We start from the raw sequence: 15,858 nt of genomic DNA, 5'->3' as shown, positions 1-15,858 counted from the left end.
GCTCCAAGGCTGTACTGAAAGAAAAGTCCATGGATGTGTAGTAATTCTATCCTCCTAATAGGCAAGTCTAGACATGTGGACAGGACAAGGACGCCAATCTCTTACAGAGACAACTTGCTCTTATTATTTACCTAATCTAGAACTTATGATTTAAACTAATAATTATTGTGTTAGAGACTTGTGCAAGTCCAACCAAGATATTCTTAGTCCACTTATTCATAGACTCGGCCTCCGCCACATGCCCTCTGTAGTCTGTGTTTATGTTTCCTTATTCGACACTTATCTTCATTACCCTAACAAGCTCATTATCTACACTACCCTACATGGTGTGATCTTTTTTTAACCTAGGGACCCCTTAAATCTTTACCTCTCGACATAAGGGTTATCACAAGGACTTTAATTTCAAACACTGGACCACTAAACATGATCTGATCTGGTTCGAATCTAGGGACCCCTAAATGATTACTTTATAACTAAGGGCTACGACAAGATCCCTTGATTTTTAAGCTTTAAATTTTGAACACTGTAGTACTAAACATGATCTGGTTCGAATCTAGGGACCCCTTAAATGATTACTTTATAACTAAGGGCTACGACAAGGATCCCTTGATTTTTAAGCTTTAAATTCTGAACACTGCACCACTAAACATGATCTGATCTGGTTCGAATCTAGGGACCCCTTAAATGATTACTTTTTAACTAAGGGCTACGACAAAGATCCCTTAATTTTTAAGCTTCAAATTTTGAACACTGGACCACTAAACATGGTCTGATCAGGTAGAACCTGTATCCAGCGAAACTTTGTTAATCTGGACGCTGTAAGCATAATTGTTATTGGACAGCTGATTATTTGGATGATTTGCAGGAACTGTACTGTCTGGCTAATTGGAACTTTACTGTGTCTCTAATTACTAATTGTTGACATAAACAGGGTTAATGAAAACTATAATGTACTGAATAACATCAGCGTTAGAGTGAGTGAGGGGTTAAACCTGCAGCTTTTTTAATTTTGAGGTAATTATAGATTTCAGACCTTCATTTTTAATATGAATAAATTCATAAAAAAAACAGGTTCATCCCCATTTTAACCAGACAAGATTGAACTCTCTAAATAGTGTCAACAGTGAATGATGTGACACCGGTTGAACATTTGAATCTTGGACATCTTGGAAAATATAATTTGTGTGATAGATTGACTTTGTCTTAACAACTGTTTCACGACTATCAAAGATTAACCAAAGGCAATAACATTAGTACCATGTTATTCACAGTGACACACAAATTCAAATATTTTAAATATGAAACAAAATAGATGAAAATGTCAAAAACCACTTCAATGACATAACACAGCTATACAATGCCCCCTCATTCCACAAAGACCAAAATACACTGGCTCCACACCTTTCCTGCCGACACTCAACACAGCCGGTCTGTCTGTAAAAGCGGATCACATTCCATTAATCAAATTAAATATAAACCAACATTCAACCATCTTAAATAGCTATTTCAACATATTCAATAAAACTGTCAGAAAACATGGTGTAAAACGACATACCTGTTTGTGTTTGGCCATGTCTGAGAAGCACGGACATTTACAGCAGCCTGATTTGGCCTGCTCCTCTGCAACCTTATAAACATAGCTCCTGAGTCGGATCCGCATCCTTAGATGCTAACAATTCACTGGCAACACGCCTACAGCTATAATAATGCAGCACTCAGCTAGTTTCCTCTCATATCAATTCACCTGCATCAACTCAAATTCAACTCCGCCAGAGTCCGTGATGATGCATAGCTGGATTCTGTGTTATCCGTCCCATCCCTTCAGCATATCAGATATTGTTTCGAGTCGGAGAAAATATCTTGAAATTAAATTTCACACAGATGGAAGAAGAGGGGTGTTATCCAGCAAGTTGATGTTATGTCTGTGGTGAGGCATGATAACATGGTGTGTCTTACACAGCAATACAAAGAACTGTCACTGTTGAATCTATCCCAGAGAAGTTAAGTTTCCAACTTCGGTTTCTTTGCTGTTGATAGGGACGAGGTCTACTGTGAAATATTCTTTGCTAACGGATAAGGTGCAAGTTGTTTTGGGGGCTGACAAATTTGATGTATAAATTCCAGAACGCCTTCACAGGTTTGTCAATTAGCTCTAACAAGACTTCACACATTGTCAGCAAATAGTAGCGGTGGTGCTGTTATCTCTGTAAAGTAAGACTTTCACAGAGAGCAGTTGCATCACTATTGAGAGCATCAACAGTTTATAGTAAGCCAACCACACTGTCTGTGCCTCAAATACACAAAGAGTCAACAACTCTATATGCATCTAAAATCCGCAAGATACAAAACACTTCCTGTTTCATTCATTCAAGCAGCTGATATCGGTTGGTACAAGTCAAGGTACTTCACCATTAAACCATGTTAATTCTTCAGAGTATCCACATTTAGGAAAATCAATAATATACCTATTGAAATCCAAAGTCACGTCAACTCAACAACGGAAAGTAATCTTATTCTGATTCTGAATTTCCGATTATATTTTCCGGCAATACAAACTCAGGTGGGACAGTATCAATCGTTCACCTCAATCTTTATGCGTAGTGTCTTCCTGTGATTCTTGCAAAATACAAGCCTTAATTGAAGCCTTGAATCCAAGATGGCTTCACCTCACACAGTTATCCAATACAGGTAATGCCCGATTGTGGAATCTTGCTTCATCCATCATGACCATTCCTGAATATCTAACATTCAAACCAGAGCTTGCAATAAATGAAACCTGTAACATCCTCAGTTACCACACAACTGACGAAATAACAATTGGAACTTGAAATTACTTTGCTTGGAAAACACACTGATAAGGGTCCCAGACGAACGGGGTGATCGCTGTGATTAACGTCTCCTCCAAGAACCCAATTTTATCAACACTGTCAAGACCTGTTTTAAATTCAACACAAGGAGGTTATTGTTTGAGGGATATTTTAGTGAAAGTTCTCTGGAAATAGATTAAAACAGTGGCCTGTGAATCGGCAGTGAGGCTGTGATATATGCTATCATTATATCTCTGTGACGCCATTTGTAGCGGCAATGTTTGGGGTTACCGAAGAGGTCATTTGAGGGATCTATTTCTCATATTTCTGAGCTAGGTGTAGAATCTACCACATACTTAAACCCTGACAGACTGATTTTGATCGTCTAAACAATATTTCAGCAAGATTTATTTTCAGATAGTTCACAATTTACAAGGATTGGTTTGATCATAAAGCGCCCTTTGTTGAACATTCATTAAAAATCGGTGAGAATTCTATCAGCACTGAAAACATTAACAGGATTCACCATCCAAGTTGTAAACAGGTTTCAAGTAACAAAATATACACTCATCTACTACGTTCTTTTTGTAAGGGAAAGTGAGCTAATGGAGCTCAACACTGCTTTGAACAGAACTTCAAAAATATCACAGTGTATGTTGCTGTGTAGAGATAATTTTCAATCACAAATCAGCGTTAGAATATGGCACTAGTCCTGTAATCCTTGCCAAACCACCCAATGGTAAAGGTATCATAAGGACTTGTAGAAATTTGCCCTTTTAAAGGACGAAAACTATTAGTTTCTACCGCTGCAAATACTACAGCACTGCCTAAAAAGTAAACAGAATCCTCTCTAACAGAAAATGTTGCAAGAAATGACATGAGAGTGTTCAGAATTCAATAGTGAGTGAGTATGGTTTTACACTGCTTTAAGCAATATTCCAGTAATATCATGGCAGGTATATTACACATTGTACCATGGCATTCACATTTCAAGCAAACACATCAATCAGGAGGCTACCCAACCTCCCCCATAACTTCATATTGATACCAGTAAGTGTAGACAGCCCCTTGTAACTTGTATCAATTTATTTTCATTCACAGAACCGACCCGTGAAGATCCGGGGTAGAATAGATCTTCAGCAACCCATGCTTGCTGAAAAGATGACTATGCTTGTCGTAAGAGGCGACTAACAGAGATCGGGTGGTCAGGCTCGCTGACTTGGTTGATGCAAGTCATCGTATCCCAATTGCGTGGAACGATGCTTATAATGTCAATCACTGGATTGTCTGGTCCTGACTCGATTATATACAGACCACCGTCATATAACTGGACTATTGCTGAGTGCAGCGTTAAACAACACACAAACAAAATTCACAGAACCTATCACACACACTGAACTGACATTTATTTCTTGTCAAGTTTACTGCCTCTCAAACCCCAAACAGCAACACATTACCCTTCTGAAATGGGGTGAAGATTCAACAGATCCAGGGGCAGGTCAGACACACACGGGCCAAGGTCATGACTCAGGGTCAGCACCAATAGACTTCACACACTCATTACTAGTTCCGACACAAATCAAATTTTCTGCCTCTCTGCTTTCTCTTCCTGCAGTCAGGACAAAGCATATGAAAGTTGTGAAGCAGTGGTAGAAACTGGCACTAGTCCTGTAGTCCTTGCCAAACTTCCCAATAGTTAAGGTATCATAAGGACTGGTAGAAATTTGCCCTTTTTAAGGGTTTTGCTATATGTTATCTTCATAAGGACTAGTGGACAAAAACTGTTAGTTTCTATCACTGTGAAAGGTTTTACGCTCTAGCATAATCGACTGAAAGACACTATCGAAAGTGTAGGTCCAAATTTTACTGTAACAGTTCAGCATAGTGATGATGAAATGCTGAGCTCAGCATAAAACGGAAGAAAGGACAAGTTACAGAACACGAAAAAAAAAACTTTTGTGAATTTTATTTACAAAATCTCAAAATAAAGGAAAAACATTGCTCTGTTCAACAATTTTCATGACAAATATGACTTCAAAAAACATATTCTACAATATGTAGTGGTGCCCCCCCCATCAAGACCCTCATACACAGCTTGGTGCTAATCGGTGCCACTGTTAGTGGGTATGGTCAGCTATACATACTAGGCAGGCCGTAATGCCCTTCTGATCCCCCCCATCAAGACCCTCATACACAGCTTGGTGCTAAGTGGTGCCACTGTTAGTGGGTATGGTCAGCTATACATACTAGGCAGCGATAATGCCATGCTTGGTGTATCCGCTTGCACTCATTAATCAATTACTTTCCGTGGGAGATGATGTGTAATGTGTATTGCGGCTGTCTGAGGTCTGAAGGGCCTTGACATTTTTCCTTTCAATCTTTCATGTTTAACATGCAGATCCTTTGACTTCTATGATTTCAGGCCAGATCCAATACAGTATGCGTCTGCAGAGCAGCAGACATAATCTTCAAGTTTTTGAAGCAACTAATCCTAGAACAAGTGAGTTTGAATCCAGTCGGTTGGTCCAAAGAGCCTTGCATTTTCCCCCTTTTAATCTTTAATGTTCAACAGGTAGAAAGAAGCCTTTACTTGAATCCTTAATTTCAGTCCATTGTTAAAACATGTTTCTACAGATGTTCCGTGTAGAACACAGATGTTCCGTGTAGAACACAGATGTTCCGCAGATACAATATGTAAGTTTTCGAAGCAACTAATCCCTGTACATACCATGAGTTAGAGAGTGAGTTGAGTTGACACCAGCAATTGGACTTCCCACATTGTACCCATTTGGGGAATTGAACCCGGGTCTTAGATGCGACAAGTGAACCCTTCGACCACTGGACTACCAGCTTCCCTACAAGTTTGATTATGAACAACAGGAACCAACTTTGAAAATTAAGTATCAAAAGTAAACTTCATAAAGTGTCTCAAGGAATACCTTGACACCAGAGATCAGATATCGGCATTAGGCATTATGTGTCTACAGGAATGTAAATTATGTATGTCTGTATATATGTATATATGAATCATAATTGTCTTGTCTTTTAAAATTGCATCTGTCCCGTAATGGAACGTTTCTGCAATAAATATTATCTTATCTTATCTTATCTTAGGTCTCTGTTAAGGGCCAGCCATTAACACCGTGGAAACCAATACAATTTTTCAAAATCCTGAAAATATTTTTCATCATCAATCACTACAAGCATAAAGTGAAACTTTATGGGAGAACAGTGAGCCGTATCAAAACAATGTCAACTCTGCCACAGCCTCCACATCTCAATTCAATCAGCTCCATCAGTGATTCCAGACTCTGACATTATTAGTGGCAGCTGAGTCAACACTGGAGTAAACATGACCCCAAGACCAATGGTCAGTGGAAACTCCACAGGGCAGCTCTCCACCTTCACACCTCACCACACCTACAGCCAGACTGCTGAGGCGGGTAGTTAACGTGGCCTGTAAGGTCAGGGGTCGCAGGCTAACTTTATGAAGGAACTGATGCACATAAACACCTCCTCATTCCTCGGTTCATTATAGCCATGTCTCAGCTGTTTACATGGCAGAGACGGCCATGGGTCATTACATTAGCTGTGTTGGGTATCTTCATCCCTAATTGTCCCCTCCTTGTGTACACAGCAACATGGTGTAGATGTCGGGGTCATCATATTGAACAGATAGCAGTGATACTGCAGGCTACTCTACCACCAGCCATAGAGCTACTCCGTCCATCTCACAGACCCGACAGACCCTGGAGCAGATAAAACAATCACCCCCATCACATTGATACTCAGCTCTATCAGCCAACACCTATCCCATTCTCAGCTCCATCAGCCAATATACTCATCCCCTTCTCAGCTCAATTAGCCTATGTACTCATCCCATTTTCACTTCTATCAACCTATACTCATCCCCTTCTCAGCTCAATTAGCCTATACTCCTCATCCCATTCTCAGCTCTATCAGCCAACACCTATCCCATTCTCAGCTCCATCAGCCAATACTCATCCCATTCTCAGCTCCATCAACCTATACTCATCCCCTTCTCAGCTCAATTAGCCTATGTACTCATCTCATTTTCACTTCTATCAGCCAATACTCATCCCTTTCTCAGCTCCATCAACCAATACTCATCCCTTTCTCAGCTCCATCAACCAATACCCATCCCCTTCTCAGCTCCATCAGCCAATACTCATCCCCTTCTCAGCTCCATCAACCAATACCCATCCCCTTCTCAGCTCCATCAACCAATACTCATCCCCTTCTCAGCTCCATCAACCAATACCCATCCCCTTCTCAGCTCCATCAACCAATACTCATCCCCTTCTCAGCTCAATTAGCCTATACTCATCCCATTTTCACTTCTATCAACCAATACTCGTCCCCTTCTCAGCTCCATCAACCAATACTCATCCCCTTCTCAGCTCAATTAGCCTGTACTCATCCCATTTTCACTTCTATCAACCTATACTCATTCTATGCTCATAGCCTATACTGATCCAATTTTTATCAGCCCATACTCATCCTATTCTCAGCTCCCTCAACCCATACTCATCCCCTTCTCAGCTGGAGTGTTCCTTAATACTTGGTGGTTCCCTATTAAAATTATCTTTATTCAGCCTTACACATATTTTTATTTCATGGACTATAAGCTAGTCTACATTTTCAGTATTGCCCTTCCTCCACACACATTCCATCCACCATGGCTCTTCCTACTCATCCTTCCAATCAAGCCTATTAATAACATTTCTTTCATTCCCTTCCCTCCAAGAGATCCTCTATTCTCTATTCATCTAGAGAGACCCTGAAACAAGTATTTTCAATACAGCCCATGCAAGTTCTTCATTTTCAGGGGGGCACGGGTGGCCCAGTCGTCTAAGGCGCTGCGATTCGCTGTGCAGAGTTGCGTCCCTTGGGCATGCCAGAAACCTATGATTGTGGGTTCGAATCACGGTTTGCAGCGATTATGTTTCTAGGTTTGTCAGCACCATACCTGTGCTCGTGAGTTTCACCGAAATGGTAGACGTCTGAGACCTGCATCACTTCAGGCTTTCCTCCCACATTAAGCTGACATGCCGTGATATAACTGGAATACTGTTAAAAGTGGTGTTAAACCCAACTCACTCACTCACTCATTTTCAGATACTGCAGTAATCTAGTCTACTCTTCACCCTCAACCCCTCCTTCCACTAATGTTAGAAATTTGGCTTTTGCCTCCCTGTGCAGCTTCCAGGGGCGAAGTTGTGCCTAGTATCCTGTGTCGACTAAAATGGGGATTGGGTAGAAACAATGGGTGTAACTGTATGTCAGCAAAGGTGATTGTTGCTCAGGCTTTCAATCACTGGTTTGCCTGATGTAGTCTTGTTATTTATACAGACTGATTCGATACAGTAATGTTACAGACTGTTACTTAAATAAACATTCACTCACTTCACCAAAACTCCTCATAGGCTAGCTAGGTGTATAAGGCCTGTTATCCTTAGGGTTATGACAAGGACCCCAGACTCTAGATGGACTAGCTAGGTGTATATGACCTGTTATCCTTAGGGTTATGACAAGGACCCCAAGACTCTAGATGGACTAGCTAGGTGTATATGACCTGTTATCCTTAGGGTTATGACAAGGACCCCAAGACTCTAGATGGACTAGCTAGGTGTATATGACCTGTTATCCTTAGGGTTATGACAAGGACCCCAAAGACTCTAGATGGACTAGTTAGGGGTATATGACCTGTTATCCTTAGGGTTATGACAAGGACCCAAATATTCTAGATGGGCTAGCTAGGTGTATATGACCTGTTATCCTTAGGGTTATGACAAGGAAGCCAAAACACCAGATGGACTAGCTAGGTGTATATGGCCTGTTATCTTTCGGGTTATGACAAGGACCCCAAGACTCCAGATGTACTAGCTAGGTGTATAAGGCCTGTTATCATCCCCTCCATCAGCAAGGGAGCTGGCCAGTGTTCAGGTACAGACAGACACTCTGTTATCTGCCCCTGTCATCTTCACGCTCATCATCCGGCCAACTAGCCAGGCTGACCAGCACCAGATGGATGGAAGAACATGCCCATCTCAACCCTAGCCCTCCATCACCACTCATGTAACAGGAAACCTGTCACCATAGCAACAGATAAGATGGAGGAACTATCTGGTTTCCACTACAACATGAAGGTATCTGGCTGTCTGAGATGGGGTACTACAAGATATCCTGTTACATGTACAATATGGACTGTAGAAGATAAAAGCCTGCCACTACTGAGATGTGGACTGATAGCGTCTGAAGGCATATCTGATGATTTTACACCACGTGGCAGTGAAACCTACCAAAGTGCCGGAGTATGTGTGTACTGTGGCAATACCACTGGGGAAAGTCCATCTCCTTTCATCATACAAACAGCTACAGATGCTGACGGTAGACTAACATCTAGTCTCTGAAATGAACATATCGTACAGAAAAATACAGTTGTTCTGTTATCTTAATAAAAATATAATAAAAAGGAGCCCAGTGACTCTCTTCATTTTCAGATACTGCAGTAATCTAGACTTGCCAAACATTATAGACTTGCATGGGCTGTATTTGATATATATTTGTATCAGGGTCTGTAAGACTAATGCTGACGGGTAGCCTAGCAGTTAAAGTGTTCGCTTATTGGGCCAAGGCCTGGGTTTCTATTCCCCACATGGATATTGCTGGAATATTGTTAAACTTGGCATACAATAATAACCACTCACTCACTCACAAATGCTGACAACTTTCTAAATGCTCTTAGCATCAATGTTTTGTTGGTTTCTTGTTTTACATCCTAGTGCTCAATATTTGCAGCAATATGATATCAAGTCAGGACAACACAAACCAGTGACTGATATTATAAGCATCAGCCAGTCACAGAACCTGACGACCCGACCATTTAGTTGCCAATGGTCCATCACAAAGTGATCGTAGCACCACGTCAGTCGTAGTCCACGTTAAAGTATGGGAGTTAATAATAATTATTGAGGTGTTTGTGTAATATGGAATAAAGAAAAAACAGTTTACAATCTGTTAAACATTTTACATTTTGAGAAATGGCAAATTGAGACTAATATCCTGATTTCGTTTTGAAGAGAAGTTGACTGTTATATTATTGCTGTCTGAAAGTGCATGTCTGTATGTTTACAACAGTGATCACCAGATTCACTTCAAAAGCTATTTAGCCGTGGATAATTTTATCAGAAAAAATGTCTGCCGCAAGTCAAACAGGTGGAGAACTAGGAGATTCACAAAAACATATGGGGCGGTCGGGTAGCCTAGTGGTAAAAAGCGTTCGCTCGTCACGCCGAAGACCCAGGTTCGATTCCCGACATGGGTACAATGTGTGAAGCCCATTTCTGGTGTCCCCCGCCGTGATATTGCTGGAATATTGCTTAAAGCGGCGTAAAACTATACTCACTCACTCACAAAAACATATAGCTCAAAAGTCTGCAGAATTGTGTGCACAATTTATAAAAAATTGGTTGCAGCATTAACAAAAATTGCCCCAGATTTTTTATTTTTTTTGTCACGGATTAAAGTTGGGACTGCTCTAGCTATGATATCACCACAACAAAACACTATACCACCACCAACACTATGATATCACCATTAACACACCCATATCATAAATAACTGTTTCTCAGGAAATATTCAACAGCAAACACTTCTGCCAAGAACAAATGTTACCGTAATCACAGGAAAGTATGGCTGTGCTAAGGATATGATTCACATGGCGCTAATCCAACTGGGGGCACGTTTCAAAAGCTGTTGATATCTATGCAACATATATCCTTGATTTGACAGACCTGATATCCTTCCTCAATGCAATACCAAGGTTTGTCCCCATCCACAGCAATAGATCATCAGATGCAGATGCACATGTAAAATAGCAGCTATTACCATGAAGAGTGACAGTGGATATTTAGTTTGACACGGCCCCCTCAGCAGATGCCCACATGGGGAAGCGGGAGAGTAAGTGATCCTCCAGTGACTCAATCAGGCACTTCACAATCACACACTTCGTTTTCACAATAAATTATGTCATGTACATTCCTAATCAATGAGCAGTCCGTTCAACACCAGGCTTTCTCATGACAAATCCCTCCTCCTCATCTTCCGTCCTTCAACCCCATGAACACTATGTGGCTGCGACTAGATCTTCGATTACCTCCCAGTTTGCATAAAGAGTGTGGGGTACATGGGACCCATTCTGCCCCGAGAGGATTGATTTGTGCTGCCACCATAGTGTTGGAAAGGGGTCCTTCTCATAACCCTAATATTAGAATAATATCAAAAATAACACCAGGAACTGGTTACCCCCTTATTTTCGACCACTGCACCCAATCTGTCCACACAGCTAGACATTCCCCTAGTCTAACATTTAGTCTCTGAAATCTTATATTACACAATATCCTTCTTGACTCTAAAAATAAAAAAACATTTCCCTATGCTGATTTCAGATAGAGCTAGCTTGAGCTGGCTAGACTTTATTTTTTTTCAGAAAATAAATATATTCCACGGTCACGGTGCAGGACTAACATTCCCCATGTCAGGTTCATTAAGTAATGTCTTACAAAATAACAATTAAAGTAACTTGAGTATCTTTTGTTGTTTTACGCACAAGTCAGCAGTATACGAGCTATATCACCATAGCTTGAAAATAACTGATTCTGGAGGAGACAGAGACACACCAGTGGTTGATATTCTGAGCAGCATCCTATGCCGCTTGAGTACAATGACACACAATCAACCTGACTCTGATCTTCCGATGTCTCCTTGTACGACAAACAGGTTCCTTGAAATACCACAAGTAACTTCAAAATATTGACTATTGCAGTGTTCAAAATAAAGCATGAGAGTCAAGGAGTCGTTGTCATAATCTTGATTCAAATACCACAAGAGGAGACCTCAAAGACTTCCCTTAATTCAAACACTGATCTTGTCAGGAAAGAAGACGCTGTTCTCTATAGTACATATTAACACAGAATAACCTTTAGCTACAACTATGGTCATATCTTCTTATTTTCCAATCATTAGGAAAAGTGAGTGAGTTAGATTTTATACCACTTTAAGCAACATGCCAGCAATATCAAAGTGAGGGACACAAGAAATGGGCAGCACACGTTGTGGGGAATTGAACTAGGGCCTACGACGTGATGAGCGAACACTTTAACCACTAGGCTACCCCATCAGGACACAAGAAATGGGCATCACACATTGTGGGGAATTGAACTAGGGCCTACGATGTGATGAGCGAACACTTTAACCACTAGGCTACCCCATCGGGACACAAGAAATGGGCATCACACGTTGTGGGGAATTGAACTAGGGCCTACGACGTGATAAGCGAACACTTTAACCACTAGGCTACCCCATCGGGACACAAGAAATGGGCATCACACGTTGTGGGGAATTGAACTAGGGCCTAGGACATGATGAGCGAACACTTTAACCACTAGGCTACCCCATCGGGACACAAGAAATGGGCATCACACGTTGTGGGGAATTGAACTAGGGCCTAGGACATGATGAGTGAACACTTTAACCACTAGGCTACCCCATCGGGACACAAGAAATGGGCATCACACATTGTGGGGAATTGAACTAGGGCCTAGGACATGATGAGCGAACACTTTAACCACTAGGCTACCCCATCGGGACACAAGAAATGGGCATCACACGTTGTGGGGAATTGAACTAGGGCCTACAACGTGATGAGCGAACACTTTAACCACTAGGCTACCCCATCGGGACACAAGAAATGGGCATCACATGTTGTGGGGAATTGAACTAGGGCCTACGACATGATGAGCGAACACTTTAACCACTAGGCTACCCCATTGCCCCCTTAAAGAAAAGACTTCAGTTTGTGCCAAACACTTTTAAGTCCACTAGCCCAAACAAGGCTCTTAACATCATGTTCAGTAGATCTATTAGCTGACCTTACTGGACTGAACAGAATTTTACTAGACTCAGGCTTCGGAATAGTGGCGAAAGTCACAGACAGAGCTGGCTAACAAAAATAGATTGAAATTGTTTTTATCTTACTTCTTGTGGATATTTTGACTTGTCATTTCACTAAAAGATATCGGAGTGAACTCACTACCCTGCCATCACTCCCAGCATGCACCACTCGGCAGTCACCGTTTACTTTTTCACAAACTTCAATTATTCCATAAACATGATAAACACATCACAATCGGCTCCCCATCTCTCTTCTATATACAGACGTGTTTCTGCCACACAGTGTTTAATACTTTTATATCAACAGTTGGAGGAAAATAAAAATCAGTGTAACAGAAAACACAGCCTTCCTGTGTAGGAAAGTTGGTTGAGATTACTGAGAAATAGCCCCGTGCACTGAAGCTCCTCGGGAGCTCCTGGCAGACGCAGAGAGGGCAGCGGAGCCTGCATCATTCAGACTGAGTTTTCTTACACACTGATGGAAGGGAAGAGGTAAGGATATTTCACCATTTTCATTATAACACATCATCTTAAACCGTAGTTGTTTTTCAGTCAAAGAATAAGGATATAATAACTGATCATACTATTGCTGTACAGGAAGTGATAAAACAGGTATTCCAAAGGACAATATTTTCAATGAGGGATTGTTTGATAGGCATTTCTTAAAGGTTGATGGATGACGAAGTAGACACAATTTATGGATAACAACCTCTTTAATGTAATTAATCACACGACAGAACTTGTTACTCATAAATTGTGTCTACTTTGTTAGTGAATCTGGTTTAAAGCCATCCATAAAACTATTTTAGTCATACCAAAGTTCAATTTCTGAAGAAAGCCCCAAGTGACACAGATCCCTGTGGAGAAAAAAGAGCACAGGTACAAAAAGCCATGATATCCATTTCAGTCTGCAATCACTAAATACTCGTTGTCCTACAGACAAACCTACCATGAATATTTTAATTTTTAATGTTATAAATATACAATGCTATATTTAACTTGTGATGCAAATTAAAAAAAATAAAATATTTTTTTAATACATATTTTTTTCCTGAATATACATTAGATAAAATAGTTCTGACCTTAATGTCTTGTTTGGTCAAAACGGTATTTTTTATAGAAAGCAGTTTTATTTGAATCATGAAAATACAAGTTGGGGACAAGTGATACTTGTACAAATATTTGCCCGCACTGCGGCCTTGGCTTGTATTATTCTGGACTAAAGCCGAGATGATAGTGCTAGCTCACTGAGATACCAAGCCGGAGTTTAACATGAATACCCCACTCAGACAAAGTATACTGACTCCGAGTTGACCAGTCCTTGTTTTCTCCCCTTAATGCCGAGCCCCAGGCAGGGTAACAACAAGTACCATCTTTTAACATCTTTTAAGACACGGCCAGGGATTGACCCTGCACTTCCTGCTCTCCAGACGGACGCTCTACCGCTAGACCACAAAGGCAATCAGATTAAGAATACATCAAACTTTTAGAAATCAAACTTCTAGTCTTCCTACTTCATAACCATTTGACTCAATTATTTCGAGAGACAACATTCACAACCATGGACAAATAACATTACCGCCGAATCTGGTAAATGTCACATGTTTCTTCAGGGAGTAATTTGACTGGATAATTGTCACATGTGCCAACTACTGTGACTGTCAGGTTTGACAGATGCTTGCAATACCTATCCTACTGACACGAATACTTGTCACATGTGTCAGCATTCATACTCGACAATCTGCTACGAATAAAAAGCCCAAATACCACAACATCTCCGAACATGCAATTAACAAATAGCCGGCTAATTGCCACATTAACATTTGTCCAATACAGCTCATTAGAGTTCCACACACAGATAACTGGCTACAGCAAGACAGATTGATATTTAAAAAATAATTGTAAACCTGCGAAAATGGAAACTTTAAATTTCCTCAAAAGTTTGCGGCCCTTATTTCAGACATCACATCTTTTTTGATCAAATCCTAGAATTAATATTACCGTATTCGACGTAATAAGCGCCCTGCTCTAATAAGCGCCCACGGCGATGTTTGCTAATATATTGGCTAGTGAACAATTCCAATTGGCACCCCTTCCAATTGATTAATGTACACAAGACTTATTTATTTGTGTATAATACGCACTCGTATGTTATATGCACCCTTAATTATGGGCAATTAAATTCTGGAAAAATATATCTGTTGTAAATAAACATTTCAGGCTGTCAGCATAAACCACGAAATTTACGATCTTACAACTGAAAATAATGTTCTAATAAGAGCCCCCTATTTCTAATTTTGAGAGCGCCCTGGGCGCTTATCACGTCGAATACGGTACTTGTCTTAAGTAATAACAGATATTAAGTGTTGCCATTCAATTTGATAAAGCAATTATTGATTAAATTCTTGCCAATTAACAGTAATGGACTGTTTGTTTACATTATATCCTATATTTGTATCATATTTTTGTGTTTGTTGTCTGTTGTGTATAGTGAAGGAAGCCCTGTCCTAGGTCATAGGAGTTATGTCCCTTGATTCCAAGACAATGCATAGCAATGCATTCCATATCAATAGTGAATTATCCCAACATGTTCCTATCTGTGATATGATTCTAAAAACTAAATAATTATTCTGACCGTACAATGCAGATGCCAAGAGCAGCACCAATAATGGCTTGTACTCCACAAGACTGATCTACAGAACGAGTGTTCAACTAAAATGTAGAAAATGTCAGGTGGGAGAGACTTTTCATAAAATTGACCTTTTTTAGAAAGACAAAAAATGGGACAACATATTAGGGCTGGGACGGGTAACTCGGGTACTCAGATCAGGTGGGTACTGAGTAGGACCCACAGGACTACCCGGACCCGTGGTTAGTCATGTGATATATTGTTTATTGACAAAAAATATCTAAAACTATGGTTACACTACAAGTCACAATTGTTCGCATTTCTGTCTGACTATGCACCCATTCCTTCTGACCTTTATAGGTTTGAATAAAGATAAAACTTTAGTCAACTTCAGTGTATGCATGACAAGATCGTTAGATACGTGTATCTAAATTTTACCAGGGCTAC

At 40.5% G+C, this 15,858-nt stretch overlaps 1 protein-coding gene across 9 annotated transcripts in view; it reads right to left on the bottom strand.

Annotated features, from left to right (window-relative positions):
- The window catches only part of LOC124145558 (rap guanine nucleotide exchange factor 1-like), a 139,317-nt gene that overhangs the window by 55,266 nt on the left and 68,193 nt on the right, over positions 1-15,858 (bottom strand). The window contains exon 1 of one of the 9 annotated variants that reach the window (XM_048389921.1): positions 1,556-2,232. The exons of the other annotated variants lie outside the window; for them this stretch is intronic. Coding sequence (XP_048245878.1) covers positions 1,556-1,660 — 105 coding nt within the window. The 5' untranslated portion in view covers positions 1,661-2,232. Of the gene's footprint in view, positions 1-1,555; positions 2,233-15,858 lie in introns of those variants that run through there. 9 annotated transcript variants of the gene reach the window in all.

This window comes from Haliotis rufescens, unplaced genomic scaffold (genome assembly GCF_023055435.1).
Source record: "Haliotis rufescens isolate VD_foot unplaced genomic scaffold, xgHalRufe1.0.p SCAF_8, whole genome shotgun sequence".
In the NCBI taxonomy this organism is placed as follows: Eukaryota; Metazoa; Mollusca; class Gastropoda; order Lepetellida; family Haliotidae; genus Haliotis; species Haliotis rufescens.
The sequence above is the reverse complement of the archived record's forward strand: the minus strand, read 5'-3'. Positions and strand labels throughout refer to the sequence as shown.